We start from the raw sequence: 17969 nt of genomic DNA on the forward strand, positions 1-17969 counted from the left end.
ACACGATGACTAACAGGTTAGAACTGCCAAAGCAAAAAATAGTATTCTTAATCAAAATTCACATAGTATTTCAATAAAATAATACAAAGAAATGGAAACATAGGAATTCTCAAAGTCTGAAAACATTTTTGAATAGCATATCAGCATTTACCACACTGGATACTGACTGTGACAAAGTGCAAAACTAGTGCCGTAGAGTATTATTAAAATATACCACATGAACGAAAATTTGACAGACGAAAGTACTGGGAATGTCCAATACAAAGTATAGTGAAGAAGTAGAAAAGATATTGCTTTGAGTAAAGGAAACATAAGTTTACAGTTTTCAGCATATTTTATAAACATTTATAACATTCTCAGCAGAGAAGACTCTGCCTTGCCAATTAATAAAATGATAAATTAAAACAAAATTATAAAAATATGAGTTCTTACATGAGGATAATTAATTATTTTTACAAAAGTAGTCAATAAAGTAGGAAAACTGAGTCAAAGACAGAAAAAAAATCATTAAATAAATTCCTTCAAGGCAGGTAATACTTACAGCCTCTTGTATATAACAATAAAAACTGTAATGTGAACAGTGTGGATGAGAATTATTTAAAATACTGTCAAAATTATTTAAACAGACTGTATTCTCAAGAAGAAAGGCCTAGGGCAAGGGGAGTCGATGTGATCAAGACACTGTGCAAATACAATAGATTTATTATGCATCATTATGCAATTTTAAAAAGATAACTCTTACGAGTCATAATAACTAATAATACAATACGCAACACAGCGTTCAGTTTACAATACAATCAATACATGGAAAGTTTGTAGAAAACAAAAGAATGTGTGTCCACTTAGAAGGACTACTCCTAAAACGCATCAGACAGGCAGGGAAATCAGCATTCCGCAAGACATCCCTCAGCCATGGGCGACTCTCCAGGTTGCTCAGAATGAACACAGCAGCAAACTCACGTATTATTTACCAGTCATATTTTGCTACTGGAGATGAATAGGTACAATCCTACAATGCTATGCAGATGGCCCCCTCCTTCCAGCATGGTTCAAAAGAGGCACATCAACATAATAGAGCCTCTGTAATTGCAACAGCACAGTATGATCTCGTTACAGCATCTCTTAACAAGTCCGTCACTCCTACTTCACCAGAAGAGTCGACTGTGGAAAAATGCAGTGGAAAGGAAAGGTGGAGACCTAACAGGAATTCCTAGTCCACACACTTCCAATACCAAATATTCACACAGAAGGAACAGGAGAAAAATAATCAGGAACACCATGCAGTAACGAGATTTTACTGTACCACCAGGGACACGCACAGTATTTATTTATATATGTATATATAATATGGTATGTATGTATATATGTAATGTATGTGACTGGATGAGGTGAAGTGCAACAGCAGCAATAGCAGCAACCTAGAGGAAGTAATCTGGTGTCCGCCGTGTGACATGAGGCTCTCCACGTCTCGGAGCTGGGTCAAACTGCAGGCTGCAAGAAAAGCAAGTGTTACACGGTACTATTCATTTCGCAAACTGTTTTTAAATCAGGTATTTACACATACTATTTATACAATATATGAAAAAAATTTCTTAAACAGCCGAGGTATGTAATGTATTGTGCAATAAAAAATTTGTTCTCCTGCAGCATCCATCTTTATAAAGAGACACAAGATGATGCAGTTTTTTTAACAAAGAAAGAAAAAACGCAAACAATTTGAATAAAGCCTTTATGGAAACTTGGAGCTGCAAGCTTTTGTTTAACAATCAGTTCAGTTCATTAAACTGAACAACATGAAGGGTGATTTCATCGTGCCTGCCACATGACAAAAAATAAATAAATAAAAATAAAAACCTAATAAGGATTCAAATTTGGAGTAAAGCTGCTTACCTCAAAGTCACTTTCCTCTCTAAAAAGAGCAAATCCAGCTATGGACGAAAAATTTGACAATTACCACAAAATTTATTTTCTGCGCAGTTCCTATCTCAGCTTCAACTAAGTTGCAACTGTTATTCGGACTTACGCTAATCATGTTTTTACTTTAAGCCTCCCAGGTTTATACCACACAGATCTCTACAATCAAGATTTATTTCAGGTGGGATCAGCATTACACACTGAACAAGCAACACATTTACTGATTATAGTTTGTAATGATTTGCATCAAGGTATTTAAAGTATCAGTATGTTTTCTGAGTATTGTGTAAGAAATGAAAGAGTCTGGTTTCCAGTCCTAGCCTAGTACAGTCAATCTTGCAGGAAGCTTCATCATTAAATTTCTTTTTTGGGAGTTATTCTTTATGAATAGATCTTATTTAAGAAAAGCTAACCTCCAGTATGTAGCCATGACCTCTGCTCATTCTTAGTTTCATAACTGCAGCAATTTGCAAAACAATTGTAGTGTTGAAATAAAATGAATAATCACGCTGCACTGTAGAGAGCACAGTATCTTCTCCTGCACACTACCATTTCACCAGTCATTCCATGACAAATCAACACACCTATTTCACCTCACCCTCTTAGATTTTGTTGAACGTTGGTATACTTATAGTGGGCACTGAGACTAAGAAAAATACCAAATTTCAATTTTTTATCTCAAACCATTCCTGAAAAATGGCTATGTAAACTTTTCAAAAACCAGCCAAAAATGTGTGAATGGACTTTTTTTAAATTGTCCTAGGAGCTGCCCTAATTGAGCTAGAGAACTGGGAAAGGTGTCATTTTGCATGCTCTTTCCAGGGATATACAACAAAACATACCTTCTAATTAATAACCTTTTTCAAAATACTAATTAATATTTTGATTTAATTTTAATTTTTTTACAACAGTAAATAACTGAATTTTCAAAATATTTCCATAACTACTTCACACTATTGTAAATCACATGGCTAAATATAAATCTGGGATGATTATGAGTTCATTGTTAAAAAAAACAGCCCTAGTTTGATCAAATTTACCTTTAACAAACAGGAATTTCTTTAAAATATACTGAAAGGTAAATAAAAAAAAAGTATTAGAAATATCAAAACATCACCTTATTAAACCAAAACTAATCAGCATATTTTATAATTAAATTGACTGCTTATTTTAATTTCATACAACTTCACTAACAGTATATCAACAGATATAACAAAAACAAGAAATTGAGCATTTAACTAAAAACTGAAATAAAGTATGAATAAGTACAAGTATTTACATAATAGTTCTGGTCCATGATGTTTGAAATGGAACTAGTAAACAAATTAAATACGTAATGCTTGTTTTTGAGTAACGGGTATCTGTACATAGCTAAATTTAACACAATAGGTACTAACAATAATTTTGAAACAACTTTCTATAAAATATACATTAACACTAACCTGAGACAAAAATTAAGTTTCGAGTTGAAAGTAGTTTCCCAATAAATTGTCTTGGAACTTCACATATTACATTTAAATAAAGCTGACTGGGTTTGGTTTACATCACTTTCATTAAGAATGTATGTTCTCCCTGTCAGAGTAAATGGATTCACTTCTGTGAGAACATCCACAACTGACACCCACAGGACATCTGCATGAGCAGGATAAGAGAATGACTTAGCTGGTCCACATGGATGAAGAAAAGTTATTTTCATTTCATCAAGTTCTTCGTTTTTTTTTCTAAAATGTACCCAAGCCACCAGTTTTTGCCATATACAGTGGTGACATAGCCTGATACATCTTGTAACTTCAGTTTGTCTGGTGATGTAGTTACTTCCCTCTCCCAACTCGGCATATCACCTGAGAAGTATTTGACTATTAATTTTGATGTAGTGTTGGGAATGAAAGCGTGAAACTGCTGTGTTCCTTTGATTGTCAATGCCTCTTCAAGTCGGCTTTTTAAGAATATTTCTGAAGCAGCATAGTCTTCTTGAGTGGAATATGCAAAATCAACATTTGTTATATTATCTACTGCCCACTCAAATAGATCTCGTGCGGTTTGGATCTGATTTTGGTATGGCCTTTGCAAACTTGCATGAACTGCCAGTCTCTTTACTGAACCCCCTACTCCATCACAAGGCCCTTTCCCATGTGCTGTGGCTAAAAAGTGCCACTCAGCTTTAATGTTGAAGTCTTCCTCATGAAGGCAAAGGTTCAGAAAGTTTTTCTTATTTTTATACTGAGCGGAAGAACCATCAGAATAATAGTATATATTTTTTGGATCTTTTGAAATTTATTTGTTAGATATGAAATTAGCTTCTTTTGAGAGGTGTAAACTGCAGTTGTATTGTGCTCCAGGCAATCAGAAACAATGACAAAGCTCATATACTCAATTTTGTCTTTCTGTTTGTAATATATAACAAAAGGATGAATGGTAATCTGATGTCTTGTCCAGTGGAAACTCTGAGCTTCATCCTGTAGAACTATACTATAATTTTCTGAAAAATCACATATGACAACTACTTCAGATTCCATAAGGTTTTCTCTTGTGGAGTTAAGGAATGTTCGTTGTTGCTTGGCAATGAAGTCATGCCGAATCAAAGTCGACATCTTACTACAAAATAAATCTATGAATTCTTCAGAAGTTTTCTGAACAATTTCCAGATTACATCAGTCAACTGATATCCACTGTCGGAACTGAACTTGTTCAATTAAGTTTTCATGGAAAGTGTCTTAAAATTTTACATATGACAGTTTCTCCTGGGCAGTATTCACAGTTTCCCATGTTGCAATCAACTGATGATGGGTTGCAAAGCATTTTTGCAATGCACTGCTTATAACTGTTTAAGCTGCTGTTTGTTACTGTACTTAGTTTGGCATTTTCTATCATTAATTTTATGTTTTGGTGAGTTGTGCACACGCAGACAGTGTGTGTGCCACTCCAGCCAGCTAATACATAATGTTTTGGTCTCAACTCGGCAAATTTAGAGAAACCTATTTTTATGTTAGGAAACTTGTCTTTAAAATGTTTGTAAGCTGCTTTAAGGTTACACAAAATAAGTCTTTTTCATATATTTGTTTTATTTACACTTGTTTCTGTAATTTTCACACAATCTTTAATACCTGGCATTGCCCAGCTAACTTCATCATTTTTATAAAATGAATGTACAGTTTTGACAGTTTCTGTTGGTAAGCAATTCCCTGGTTTTGGGTTTGGACCTTCCATGAATGCTCTCTCTTTCAAAATTTTTTTTTGGATTGCCGAACAATGTAATTAGGAGCATTACATTCCCTCATTTTCCTGACACTCCACTTTTCAGGTAAACTTGTAAGAATCATAGTTTTTTGCTCTACTTAGAGAATTTTTAAAGTTTCTTTCAAGATTTTCAAGAACGGATATATCAGTATCTGACGAAGTTTCAGGAGCAACAAAAAGTTTACGCGTCGTTGACGAGATTTTCTTCACTTTTGATTTGGCATAATGCCTAGATGTTAGCTTTCTCTCGTCAATTGGGGACTCGCCTAGTTCTTGAAGTGTTGTGTTAAATGTTTTAACAGCTACTGAAGTTGGAGGGAAGTCAGGGTCTTGGTCTCTGATGATTGTATCTGATCCAGAAGATTCTTCTTCAACACTTTCATCACTGATGGTTACATTTTTCCTACATTTATCACAAATCTTGGCACCACTTGGTATTTGAGGAAATAATTTGGGCATCCATGTTGTGACATTTCTCAGTTTTTCTCTAATAAAATGATTTGACTTCAACGGATTACAACACTGCACTCTTACAGCACTGCACTTTTTACTTGGTTCCATATTTATACAAAAACCACTTATAAACTGTTCAATGAATAGATTTACTTGAAAATGAACTATTAAATATAATAGATACAGACTGGTCAACACAGAGGTAACAATTGATTTGCACTAAAGCCACAGTGCACAATAATACTGTAGGCACACAAAGCCTTAGAAGGTAACAATGCAGACAAAATCATCTCAACAATGGGTCCAGTCTCTGAATTATTGTACAGACATCAAGCCCTATGTATACTGTCCTCTACTGAAGAACTACCTTAAATGTCAGTTTGGTCAAACTAGGGCCGTTAGTGAAAAAACAAGAGTCCAGAATAATTTTTTTTTTAACAATGAACCCATCATCATCCCACATTTATATTCTGCCATGTGATTTACAACAGTATGAAGTAGTTACGGAAATATTTTGAATATTTTCAATTATGTACTTTTTGTAAAAAAATTAAATCAAACTATTAATTACCATTTTGAAAAAGGTTATTAATTAGAAGCTATGTTTTTTATGTCTATCACTTTGCAAGAGCATGAAAAATGCTGCAAAATGACGCCTTTCCCAGTTCTCTAGCTCAATTAGGGCAGCTCCTAGCGCAATTTAAAAAAAGTCCGTTCACACATTTTTGGTCAGCTTTTGAAAAGTTACATGACCATATTTCAGGAATGGCTTGAGGTAAAAAATTGAAATTTGGTATTTTTCTTAGTTTCAGCACCCATTATAAGTATACCAACTTTCAGCAGAATCTAAGACGGTGAGGTAAAATTTTTATTTAAAGTGTGTTGATTTGACATGGAATGACTCACCATTAAAAAAAAGGTCCATTCAAAAAGTCTTTAATACAGCAGGGAGAGGGGGGGGGGGGGGAGAGAGAGAGAGAGAGAGAGAGAAGAGAGAGAGAGAGAGAGAGAGAGAGAGAGAGAGAGAGAGAGAGAGAGAGAGAGAGAGAGAGAGAGAGAAGCCGATCGTTTCTTCTTAAAACACGAATAACTGCCCTAATAAATCACTCACCAACTCAGAGAAAAATTCTAATGTTTTGTTAGTTTTCTTGTAATCACGAGAAGTATAATATGACAACATACTGAACCAGTTTTTAACCAGTGTACTCATTGTATACCAAGGTGCAAAATTTACTTGCAGACATCTATGTAAAAGGTAGCCAGACAATCATTTGGACACATTACCAGAGGCAATTGGAAGGCTCAAGTATCATTCAATTTACACCTCAGGTATAGGAAATGAAACCAAGCAAATATTAACAAATATATTTACTCGAATCTAAGCCGCACTTTTTTCCCCAGTTTTTGTAATCCAAAAAACCGCCTGCAGCTTAGAATCGAGTGCAAAGTAAGCAGAAGTTCTGAAAAATGTTGGTAGGTGCCGCCACAACTAACTTCTGCTGTCGAATATATGTAGCTCAAAAAAGAGAAGGAAAGGTGGAAGACGAGCTTTTTTTCTCTTCCCCGAGTTTCCATATTGTTTATCTTAGAATGTAGCAGCATTTAAATCTACTACGAAAATCCGACTGGCAAGACTGTTGGATGTTGTCAATATTGCCAACTATATGTTCTGCATTTTTTCCTACCTGTGAGAAGAGATGGTTGCTAATAGGAACTTTTATGAATTGTGAATCACATGCAGTATTCTCTTCACCGTAAGAATAATACGAATATAAACATTTTGCCCTGTATTTTTTTTTTTTTTGTTTGCTGCCATCTCATTTAAATCCCGTCTGCATAATAAACTACGAAACTAGAGTGAGACAACAGCAAACGTGGAAGAATATACATATCATGTCATGTTTATATTCGTATTATTCTTATGCCTAATAGTGATAGAGTCAGAAATGAAGCACGGCAATTGACTAGATTTTTAAATCCAAGACGACTAATTTGTGTGCAGAATGTAATGTAGTAAAGAGGTCTCCAGAATTCTGGAAACATCCCCCAGGCTGTGGCTAAGCCATGTCTCCGCTATATCCTTTCTTTCAGGAGTGCTAGTTCTGCAAGGTTCGCAGGAGAGCTTCTGTAAAGTTTGGAAGGTAGGAGACGAGGTACTGGCAGAAGTAAAGCTGTGAGTACCGGGCGTGAGTCGTGCTTTGGTAGCTCAGTTGGTAGAGCACTTGCCCGCGAAAGGCAAAGGTCCTGAGTTCGAGTCTTGGTCGGGCACACAGTTTTAATCTGCCAGGAAGCTTTAGTAAAGAGGTGTCTGCAAAGATTTTCAAACAGAGAAAAATTTTTCCCTACATTCTCGTTCAGAACAGCTATCATACGCAGTTTTTATTATTTGGTTCTTGTTGATCATTATCAAAGAAAGGAGCGGTGTAAGTAACAACAAACAGCAGTCTCTTGCCATTGTTTCACTAATGAGACGATACCTCTCTCTTTTTTTAAATTGTAAGCAGCGGTAGCGCGCACAAAAGCAAGCCATGCCGCGAGTGCCGACAGGTCGTAAACACTCATTATCAGAATGCAACAAACAATGCACGACAGTACAGTAATGCATTTTCAGCTAAGAGTGACGTAAACACCTATAACAAAGAAAACAGCACTTATCAGATCAAAGAAAAAAAAGCAATCAATTCAAACCAGACGACGTAAAAAAGGAAGGGTACCCATATAAATACGGACGGAGCGCCTGACGCATAGCACTGGCTACCTCGTAAAGCTTAACTGCTAAGCTTACGACTTGAACCAAACTAGCCGTATCATCATTCATTCGATCTAAATTGTGTCTCATATTACAATGGACCAAATTTGTTCCGATTTGGAGGTGCGGCCTAAAACTTTTCTCTTCCCTTTAATTTCGAGCCTCAAATTTCAGGTACGGCTTAGATTCGAGAAATTTTTTTTCCCTCGACTTCCAAGTCTCATTTTTCAGGTGCGGCTTAGATTCGAGTAAATACGGTAAGGGCAGAAACTTATCGTCACTTTGTCGAACAAGAATTGCAATAGTTGCAGCACAACCATGCTGCAGTCTGTTGCAAATGCCAGTTCCCAAGACTTTCTCAATACTGTTTCACAGTAAAGAATTCTCATTGGAAGTTTGGAAATGCTCCGAACTCTTGGAGCATTTCTGAATTGCAAATGTCTTCCTTTAATTTGACCAGGTGGGGATACCAGACACTCAAGAATGGGTCATACAAGTGTACTGCTCTTTTGCATATGAGCTACACTTTCCCAGAGTTCTCCAAATAAATCAAAGTCGAAAATTCACCTTCCCACATCTTACGTGCTTGTTTCATTTTCTGTCGTTTTCCAACATTACAACTAGATATTTCATAATGTCTGTTGTCAAACAGCCCATCATCAACTCTACGCTCAAGCATACACGAGTATCTTTTTTTTTAATACTTACCTGGATTATCTTACATATTTCCACATTAGATCAAGCAGCTACTCAACAAACAGAAATTCTGTTCAAGCCGTCCTGTATCCTCCAACAGTCACTTGACAATGACAGTTTGCCACATACTACAGTGTCCTTAGTAAACAGTAGCAGATAGCTACTCATCCTATCTGACAGATCCTTCAGGTATACAAACTGGAGCAGTCCTATAACACATCCCTGTAGGAATTCTGATATTTTCTTTGCCTGTGATGACCACTTGCCATTTAGGACAATGTGTTGTGTTCAACGTCTTAAGTCGCTCACAATCTGAAAACCTATTCCATATGCTTCGGACCTTCATTAACAGCCTGCACTTTGGAACTATGTCAAATGCTTTCCATAACTCTAGAAATACAGAATCTGCATGCTGCAATGGTTGCCATCTTATGAGGAAACAGCAAGCAGAGTTTCACATGTGTGACATTTTTGAAATCCATGCTGATCCATGGACAGAAGCTTTTCTCTCTATAGGTGTACCATGATATTTTATTCAGTACTAAATAAAAAGACACACTGTTTGTGACAGGGAACTGGTCTTTTTGAAGCATTACGGTTCCTCAAAACTTACGATATATCTAAAGGAAATAAATTTTATGTTCTGTAGGAGTGACCTCTTTTCAGAACATGTAAGGAGGTGCATTTGAGAGCCCACAGTAGTATTATTATTTACTGTAATTAAAGTTACCTTTGAGAACTATCGTGTATATACTACAGGTCACATTTATGAAAGCATCGAATCACTGAAAAACAGTCAATTTCATGTGGAAGTAATAAATGAAAATAGTGTGACCTGTTCATGTAAAATAAGAATCAAGCTGGCTACCTGGAGTTCGAAACCTATTCTTCTCAAAGTCCAGACTCCTCGTGATTGTATCATCACAAGCATCAGGCAGGCAGCACGCAACATTGTTTCATTAACATAATTACTACAGTATGTTGCGTACAATGCATTCCACAAATATTCAAAAACGTATATTGGAAACATGTGCAGGACACCCAGTTTGGCAAAAGAAAGTGAAGAGTCTTGTAAATGTCAGAACTTTTATACTCTCAAATGCAAGACTGATTAGCTTATATGTAAATCTTCCACCCTGCTCTTTAATCTGTGCCCACTATTACTTTTCTAATTCTAGTACCATTTTGTTTGAGAGACGTATCACTCATTATGTGGGGACTCTTTTTGTAGCCCTGAGTGAATCCTACTTCAACACACCAGTCTCTTCAGACAATTACATTTAAGCCAACAAAGGTATAAAGCATAGTCGCTAATTTTAAGATTATAAAACAATATACCATTTTTTCAGAATAAAATAAATTCTCTGTGTAGCAGTGATACTTACAACGAGTACTTCAGAGCATCATCCAGTTCCATTATAGCCGCTTGATTCCCACAACGGTAACAGTAATTTGGAGCAGAGAAGATTGTAACAACATTGCGATCGTGACACCTAAAACACACAACTTTGATTCAGAAAGTATGTTTTTATTTCATTAAACTTAATTTATAATCATCAAATACCATACTCAAATTTGAAAAGTCCTATGCAGTAATCATCATCTCTTTCACACCCTCCAACCTATTAAATACTGTAGATGCGCATTTCTTCATCTCTGTATTTTGATCACAGCGAGTCTGACAGCTCTGGCATTTTCATCAGCCCACAATGCAGACAACTGCTACAATATTGCACAGTATCCTGTATCAACAGTCCCCTCTGACCATCATGCCAATTTAAAACTTTATCACCCACAGTTCATCTAGTATAGTCCATTTTGCATACAATTTTAAGATTTTTATAAATTATGGAAATGCTGTATTCAATTAATTCTACACATAGTCAAGTTTTTGCAACACACAACTGGTATTACAATCTCCACCAACACAAATTTTCCTACCAGTTATAGCCTTCCATTACAAGTTGATGTGCACGAGACACCAGTGTCAGGCCATTTGAGTGATTGAATGTCTCCGAAATATCCTGTCCGAAGGTGTAACCGGCTCCACGAGGTGATATGCCCCAACCACCTCTGTCATCCGGATCAGACCAAAGCAAGTCGCACATTGGACCCTGTCAAATCATAAAGGAATGACATATCACCAAACTGTCAAACATGTAACAAGAAATGAATCCTAAATTTTTGATGTTGCAAAGTGAAGAGAAAATTTCATATATGCAACAAGTACATTGTAGTTGAAACATGGATGGTCTACTAAACATGTTGCATAAAAAAAGGGGGGGGGAGGATATTATACTCTTCACAGCAAGATGGTCACTGTGTTCAAGTTTCATTTAACCTGATACTAGAAGTGGGAGCATACAATCTGCCTATGCTGTTTTACATCATTGTCAACTTTCATACAATTACCTTCATGTCCAATATTAAGTAGCTTTTGTAACATTTATTTCCATATTACACAATTAAACAACCCTTCAAAATGATACATGGTATCAGCCTACACTGGCCACCACCAGAAACATAAAATGAAAGATGCCATAACCATTTGTTCCTTTCCTTTTTTGATTCTGATGGTGGCCAGTGTAGAGGGTTATTTGTTAACATTTTATGATAGTTTCAACTGAAAACAAAGTCAGCGATCACATCCCATGACAAAATATTCTTTTCGGTGGCTTTTATATTCAGCAATGTTTTCTACTACTACTACTACTACTACTACTACTACTACTACTACTACTACTACTACTACTACAACAAACACTGCCACAACAGCCACCACCGCCCAAACTGCCGCAACTGAGATATGTAATTTAGAACCAATACCCCCCCCAATACTGAGATTCAATTTCATATTACAAACTTCTATTCAAAAGGTTATATACACCTACAAACAACAGTTCAGGTTATCTCAAATGATGGATAAGCAACGATACTCTTGAGTTATAGCCTTTTTCTGCACCACGTTTTTCCTTCACTCATTAGACAGTAATTAGGTAATTTCTATATCCAAGTTAATATCACTTACCTCATGTGGAACTTCCTGAAGGCGGTCAAGCGCCCGTATATGATCAAGCGTATCAATTGATGGTGAAAGGCCACCATGCAGACAAAAAATCTGCCCATCAACAAGGGCTGTCAAAGGCAGGTAATCAAACAAATCCGTGAAGAATTTCCACACATTAGCATTACCATACTTGCGCAAACACTCATCATAAAAGCCATAAACTTGTGTGATTTGCCGTGATTCATGATTGCCACGAAGAATAGTTATTCTTTCTCGATAACGAACCTGCAAGGGAGATACAGTCATATGCATCATTCGATTCTATGGGATGATTGTTTAATGTTCTAACCACTATGCAGCTCTTAAAATGTAATACGGTTATATTTAAGTATCCTTAAAGGAACGAGACATCTTTTTCAAGATCTTTTTACACACAGTTTTGGATAAAAAATCAATTTACATCTCACATGTTTCTGTGAACAATCATTAATAAAGGCACTTGCTCGTAAAGCTGGCAAATTTTTAAACTACAATAACAATGCAAAAATATACTATAAATTTAACTTGCTCCTTTTCTACAAAGATCTGTAGTTCCTGTGATTTCAACGGTTTTGTTATTCATTACACACTTGTAAAATTAACGTTTATTACTCTCAACCCAAGTAATCCCTTTAGTATGCAACTGCACCTCCAGCCACTTAATCTATTGTGCACTGTGAACTACCATTTCTTCACAGCTTTATCTATACTACTATATACAGATACAGATGATATATTTTTTTGAAGAACAATGTACAAATTTTAAAATGACGAGAGATAAAATGCTGTGCTGTGAAAATGTGTGGTTTCATTTTCTGCCTCGCAGTCAGTTTTAACAGAAAATAGAGAAGTCATACTTATGGCTTAGTGGCTTATGATTAGAATACTACTATGGAATCTGTATTGTCTATAACTTTTTAATCCTACCCATTCGCAGATTAAAACTAAGCAGGATACTGTCACTAAAGCTAGTATCGTAGCAGATCCAGCAGCTGGAGAGGCCTCTCTCATCCCCCGTGTACCAATGATCCCAACCGATTTAACCATTAATTTTAAGCAACTTCAATTCACAATCAAGGTTTTGTTTGCAATTCTAATAAACAAGGCTCCAGGTCAGAGAGAGGGGAAAAGGAGATGAACAGAGAAGGGTCAGGTGCAGTGCAATACATCTCCTCGGAGAAGGAATTTAGTGCAAGGTCAGTTGTGAAGGGTATAGCATCGGCAGGTGTGTGTGTGTGTGTGTGTGTGTGTGTGTGTGTGTGTGTGTGTGTGCGCTACACTTTTCAGCATATTTATGTAATGTGTTGTGTGTTTGGTTTATCAGAAGTGTAATACAAAAAATTATTGTGTTCTAGTGATATCACTTTTTAGACTACTTTTTAAGTCAGTAATATCTTTATAGACAAGGTATATGTGGTTCTCTTTTCTATTCATGTACCGAGGTGGCTAAGCCAGTGAACCTACCGGACAGGGATTCTGGGGAAGCAGTGTTTGTGCACAGCCTGGCCATCCTGACTTGCATTGGCCATGGCTTTCTCAAGTTGCTAACACGAATACTGGGATGGTTCTATTGATCAGGCTGTCTTATCTTTGCCTAATTCTATTCTGCTTTGTTGTTTTACATATGTATTTGTTATTTATGCACTGTGTATAACATACCCAATACTGTCGTACTGAATGGTTCAATGACTAATAAGTAAGCCGTACCACTAGCCACATGAGACATGTTATACAGTGTTCTTCAATCCTTCCGATTAAAAATACCACACTACAGTGTATACATTAAGATAATTGTACATCGTTAACCAAAATTGGAACATTTACATTCAGGAAACATGTATTTGCAAAAGGGTAACTGAAATTAAGTTGTTTTGCAGTTAATGCCTACTTTTCAATGTTCAGTTCCTTTTCTTAAGAGGGGGGGGGGGGGGGGGAACCTTTTTGATTCTGGCGTGAAAAGCATAAAATGGGAACTGAAAATTTGCACAGAAATAGACCAAAGTAATTAAGGTAAATTGTGGCTACTGATTACTGGGCCTACAAGTGGGAAAACAACATTCAAAAACAGATCTATGACTACAGTCCTCCTTTCAATCATTAAGTGGTCATGGACTGACCAGTATGAAGTCCAAAGTCTAGGTTTGGTTGTAAGATGATAAAGTTATCATGAGTTAGTAAAGCCAATGAAAGTGACTGCACAACAAGGTTTCTGGTAACACACTGCACTGCAGTGTAGCCTAATGTCTGCACCATATTTGATGCACTTTTCTTTATAAAAACTGCAAGATAAATTACAAAAAGCCTAAATCAGAACAGACAAGTCTACAATGTGCACCAAGGTAGGCGTACAATACACTCTCGTACCATCAATGGTTGGCCTAATGGAAGCACATTTGCACTATATTAAACAAAAGAACACTGTTCGCAATGTGTAACTAAACTTCACAGACAACTAAAATGTGTACGAAAAATTAGATGTACAATCCATTGATGGCAATCATAAAACAGACATTTTTGCTGAAAACATGTGGCAATAATTTTACAGCTTATGACTATGGTTCGCATAAATACCACTTTCATTGTAATCTGTTGGATTGCTTTGATACACTAAGCACCTGAATTAATTTTTTTTGTTTATTACAGGCTCTTAGTAATTATGTCCTATTTTATATTCTTGTAACAATTGCTATGTGTGGTAGGGTGATATCACTATTTCATTTTCAACATAACATTAATAATTGTGCACAGAAATTTAAAAAAAAAAAATAACACGTACCTTCAAAGCAACTAAAAGTGTCACTGTCTCCACGGAGTAATAGCCACGATCAACATAATCTCCCATGAAAAGATAATTTGTGTCTGGAGAGCGGCCACCTATTCGGAACAGTTCCATCAAGTCGTGGAACTGTCCATGGACATCGCCACAAACAGTCACTGGGCATTTCACTTCTTGAACATTGGACTCTGTTGTCAATATTTCTTTCGCCTGAAATTACAGTTGAAGATCACACCATAATACATTTTCTACGTTACGGGCTCAAAACAGTTAACTCTACGAAAGTACTAAAAATTATAGCGCAGACACTAAATTCTTGACCATGAATTTCTAAACACTAGACTAAGATCCGAACACGTTAGCAACAAGATTTAAATGCAAGAACCGTTAACACAGTTTCTTAAAGATGTCACTGTACGCAGTACCACAGCAAACTAATCAGTTACTAGTACCACACTAAACATAGGTCTAAATGTGAATGCTGCACGAACTAACGTTTTATCGGGCTTCATGTTTCGCACAGGCCTTTAACTCAATACAGCTATGAAATAACATTGATGTGTGAATGCATCTATTGATTTCTTAACGCAGGGGCATTTATGCTTAAATTCACTTACCTTTTCGCAGAGAGTTTTTACTTGACTTTCTGTCAGTTGTTTGCATTCATTTAATTGTTCTATCCATTGGTCCAATTCTTTCAACGATGCCTTATCTTCCATTGTGCAGGCCTACAGAAACGTAATCAATGTTACTACTTATAAACACTGAAAACAAACTACAAACACAGGTTAACAATACTACCAGCACTCAAAATGGCCGATGATTAGAACCTTGGGTGACGTCACTGTTTGAATGCTGACATTCGATTTTCGCGGAAATTGCTATAATATCGAATAAATAACGTAACTAAATAGCATGCATATGCTGGCTTACTTCGCGGAAGCGATCAACATCCGCTATTTACTGTTAGTAAGCGATCTTTCTTTCTAGTAGTCTTTTTACGAGCGTTTATTTCTTCGTCCGTCCCAGCAAAACTGAAACCAAAGATTATATAACAAAGTACTTCCATATATTAGCCTACAGTTACAAATAACTACCCGATAAGCGGTACTGCATTTACTCGAGGAATGTTAATACTTAATTTTGATTCACATTGTCATTACTCATATTTCTACAATATTCATGGACACCTTAATAAAATGAAACTGTTATTGGAATGTGAAATATCTGTGGTTGTATACTTTGCATGTCCCAGTTCCCCCCACTATTAGCTCCGCCAAGCGGCATCTGACGTTATTCGGCACACTGCAGAGGGAATTCTGAAAGGTGGTAGAGTACGTGTCGCGTGTTGTTTCTTTAATGGTACAGAGAAAACGCAAATGACTGAATCTCTTGTGCTTCGTGGGACTCTAAGAGGTCACAATGGCTGGGTTACGCAAGTTGCAACCAATACAAAATACCCTGATATGATTTTATCGTCATCTAGAGGTAATGTTAAATTTTAGGTCGTTTTATTACTGGCTTTAAATATGCTATTTAGAGCACCCCTGTTACAGGCGTCGCCTATTTTATTGTAGACAGAAGCGGTGTGGTAGTTCCGCAACAATCAGATTCAGTTATGGGAATTACCGACTTGCAGCTGTCTCGTTCTTTCAAACATTTAATATGCGCGCCGCAAACAAGCGCGACGGTGTTGTTTAAAGTGAATTTAATTCTCTTTTAGAAAATCAGCATGATAAAGATGATGAGAGGAGCCATATGGGACCCTTTCAGTAATGTCCTGAGTTTTCGGTGGCTCCAGTCGTTGTAACAAAAGAGAAGGATGCGTGCCTTCTATTTAAAATTAAGTTCTATTTTTGTAGGAAGTATTGTATTACAATAATAATTACCTCAGCGTTTGTTGCGCCCTTGTGTGATGCACCATATGATGCAGGCATATGGTAACTTGATGTTCTCGATCTCTTCATTTTCAGATAGGTCTTTGATTCTCTGGAAGTTGACACGCGACGATACAAATTTTGGTGTACCACAGAAGAGGCTACAAGGCCACAGCCACTTCGTAAGTGATATTGTAATTTCGACAGATGGACACTTCGCTCTTTCTGGTTCGTGGGACAAGACACTACGGCTGTGGGATTTGTCCAAAGGAATAAGCACTCGTCAATTTGTGGACCATACGAAGGTATTTATAAATGAATGTTGTTACTACGCAACGTACTTAGTTTCCGATGAACATTGCCCATTGTTGGGCGTATGTCTGATATGTACACGCAGTTAAGATTGTATGGAACCTCGCTGTTGAAATATTAGTCAATATCAACCCACCATAGGAAGAATGATTTTTTATTAGCTAACAGGAAATGTGTGTCTGACAGACACAGTAACAAATGTTGCTTTTTTGGAAAGAGTTACACTTAACTTATTAGAACAATGAACAGACAGAACAACAATTCACTAATCACCACTATCAAGTAAGGTTTCCACTATGTAAAACTTTTGTGAATACTTGTTAATGAAATTACAAAAATACATGAATTATGTGTAAAAAAAAAAAAAATTGTCAGGGGTAAGCTTTAAATTCACAGATATTTTAGTTAATTAATCCATTACTCTCTTAACACTTTTCTGGAATGTTCCATGCATGCAGGTACATCACAATTCACACACTTGTATGCAGGGTTCATGTTCTAGTAAAGGCAGAGACTGGACTTCCTCTTTGTACAGATCAGGAGATTTGTAGGCCTAATTACTTTGCTGATGTACTTTGATCCTGTTTCTGTACTGTTGCAGTTTAATGTGCATCTGTTTTACAATTAGTTCCAAGAGTTCATCAAACATCAAAACCAATTATCTTCAATCTTAGGATTATCACCTAAATTTACAGTATCCATTTTTATATCCTGTATTATGTTATCACAAAATATTCGTCTAGCTTTATTTGGTTCTTTTGATTCCCAATCAAATAAATTTTTCTCTTTGTAAACAAAAGAAACTGAAACATCGTTATCTGCTTGGTCACCTGTGCAGGATACATGAACACCTGCAACAGTTGTTCATCAGAGGAAGTAGAAACTTTTGTATTGTGGGCAGCCACAGTT

General features: G+C 36.4%; 2 protein-coding genes across 4 annotated transcripts in view; one reads left to right on the plus strand and one right to left on the minus strand.

Annotated features, from left to right (window-relative positions):
* Nucleotides 1-684: 684 nt before the first annotated feature.
* Nucleotides 685-15935, minus strand: LOC126458371 (serine/threonine-protein phosphatase 2A catalytic subunit alpha isoform). 3 transcript variants are annotated; one of them, XM_050095346.1, is made up of 7 exons: nucleotides 15805-15935; nucleotides 15489-15599; nucleotides 14872-15081; nucleotides 12078-12341; nucleotides 10991-11163; nucleotides 10435-10542; nucleotides 685-1491 (listed from the first exon to the last, which is right to left on the minus strand). In XM_050095346.1, the coding sequence occupies exons 2-7, from the start codon at nucleotides 15588-15590 to the stop codon at nucleotides 1419-1421; spliced, it is 930 nt and encodes a 309-aa protein (XP_049951303.1). In that variant the 5' UTR covers nucleotides 15591-15599; nucleotides 15805-15935; the 3' UTR covers nucleotides 685-1418. The 3 variants fall into 3 exon arrangements, with proteins under 3 accessions (XP_049951303.1, XP_049951304.1, XP_049951302.1); XM_050095347.1 differs by having other exon boundaries at nucleotides 15702-15912; XM_050095345.1 differs by having other exon boundaries at nucleotides 15673-15912.
* Nucleotides 15936-16141: 206 nt separating this feature from the next.
* Nucleotides 16142-17969, plus strand: part of LOC126458370 (guanine nucleotide-binding protein subunit beta-2-like 1) — a 102035-nt gene continuing 100207 nt past the window's right edge. Inside the window, exons 1-2 of the mRNA XM_050095344.1 lie at nucleotides 16142-16359; nucleotides 16845-17053. Coding sequence (XP_049951301.1) covers nucleotides 16251-16359; nucleotides 16845-17053 — 318 coding nt within the window. The 5' untranslated portion in view covers nucleotides 16142-16250. The remainder of the gene's footprint in view (nucleotides 16360-16844; nucleotides 17054-17969) is intronic.

This window comes from Schistocerca serialis, chromosome 2 (assembly GCF_023864345.2).
Source record: "Schistocerca serialis cubense isolate TAMUIC-IGC-003099 chromosome 2, iqSchSeri2.2, whole genome shotgun sequence".
NCBI classification, from domain to species: domain Eukaryota; kingdom Metazoa; phylum Arthropoda; class Insecta; order Orthoptera; family Acrididae; genus Schistocerca; species Schistocerca serialis.

Excerpts from the sequence above, each read along its gene's own strand:
- LOC126458371 (XM_050095346.1), bottom strand. The coding sequence starts at position 15,590 with ATGGAAGATAAGGCATCGTTGAAAGAATTGGACCAATGGATAGAACAA. Across the intron at positions 11,164-12,077 it reads TTCAGGAAGTTCCACATGAG|GGTCCAATGTGCGACTTGCT; the intron begins GTAAGTGATATT and ends ATGATTTGACAG. Across the intron at positions 10,543-10,990 it reads GTAATGGAAGGCTATAACTG|GTGTCACGATCGCAATGTTG; the intron begins GTAGGAAAATTT and ends TGTGTGTTTTAG.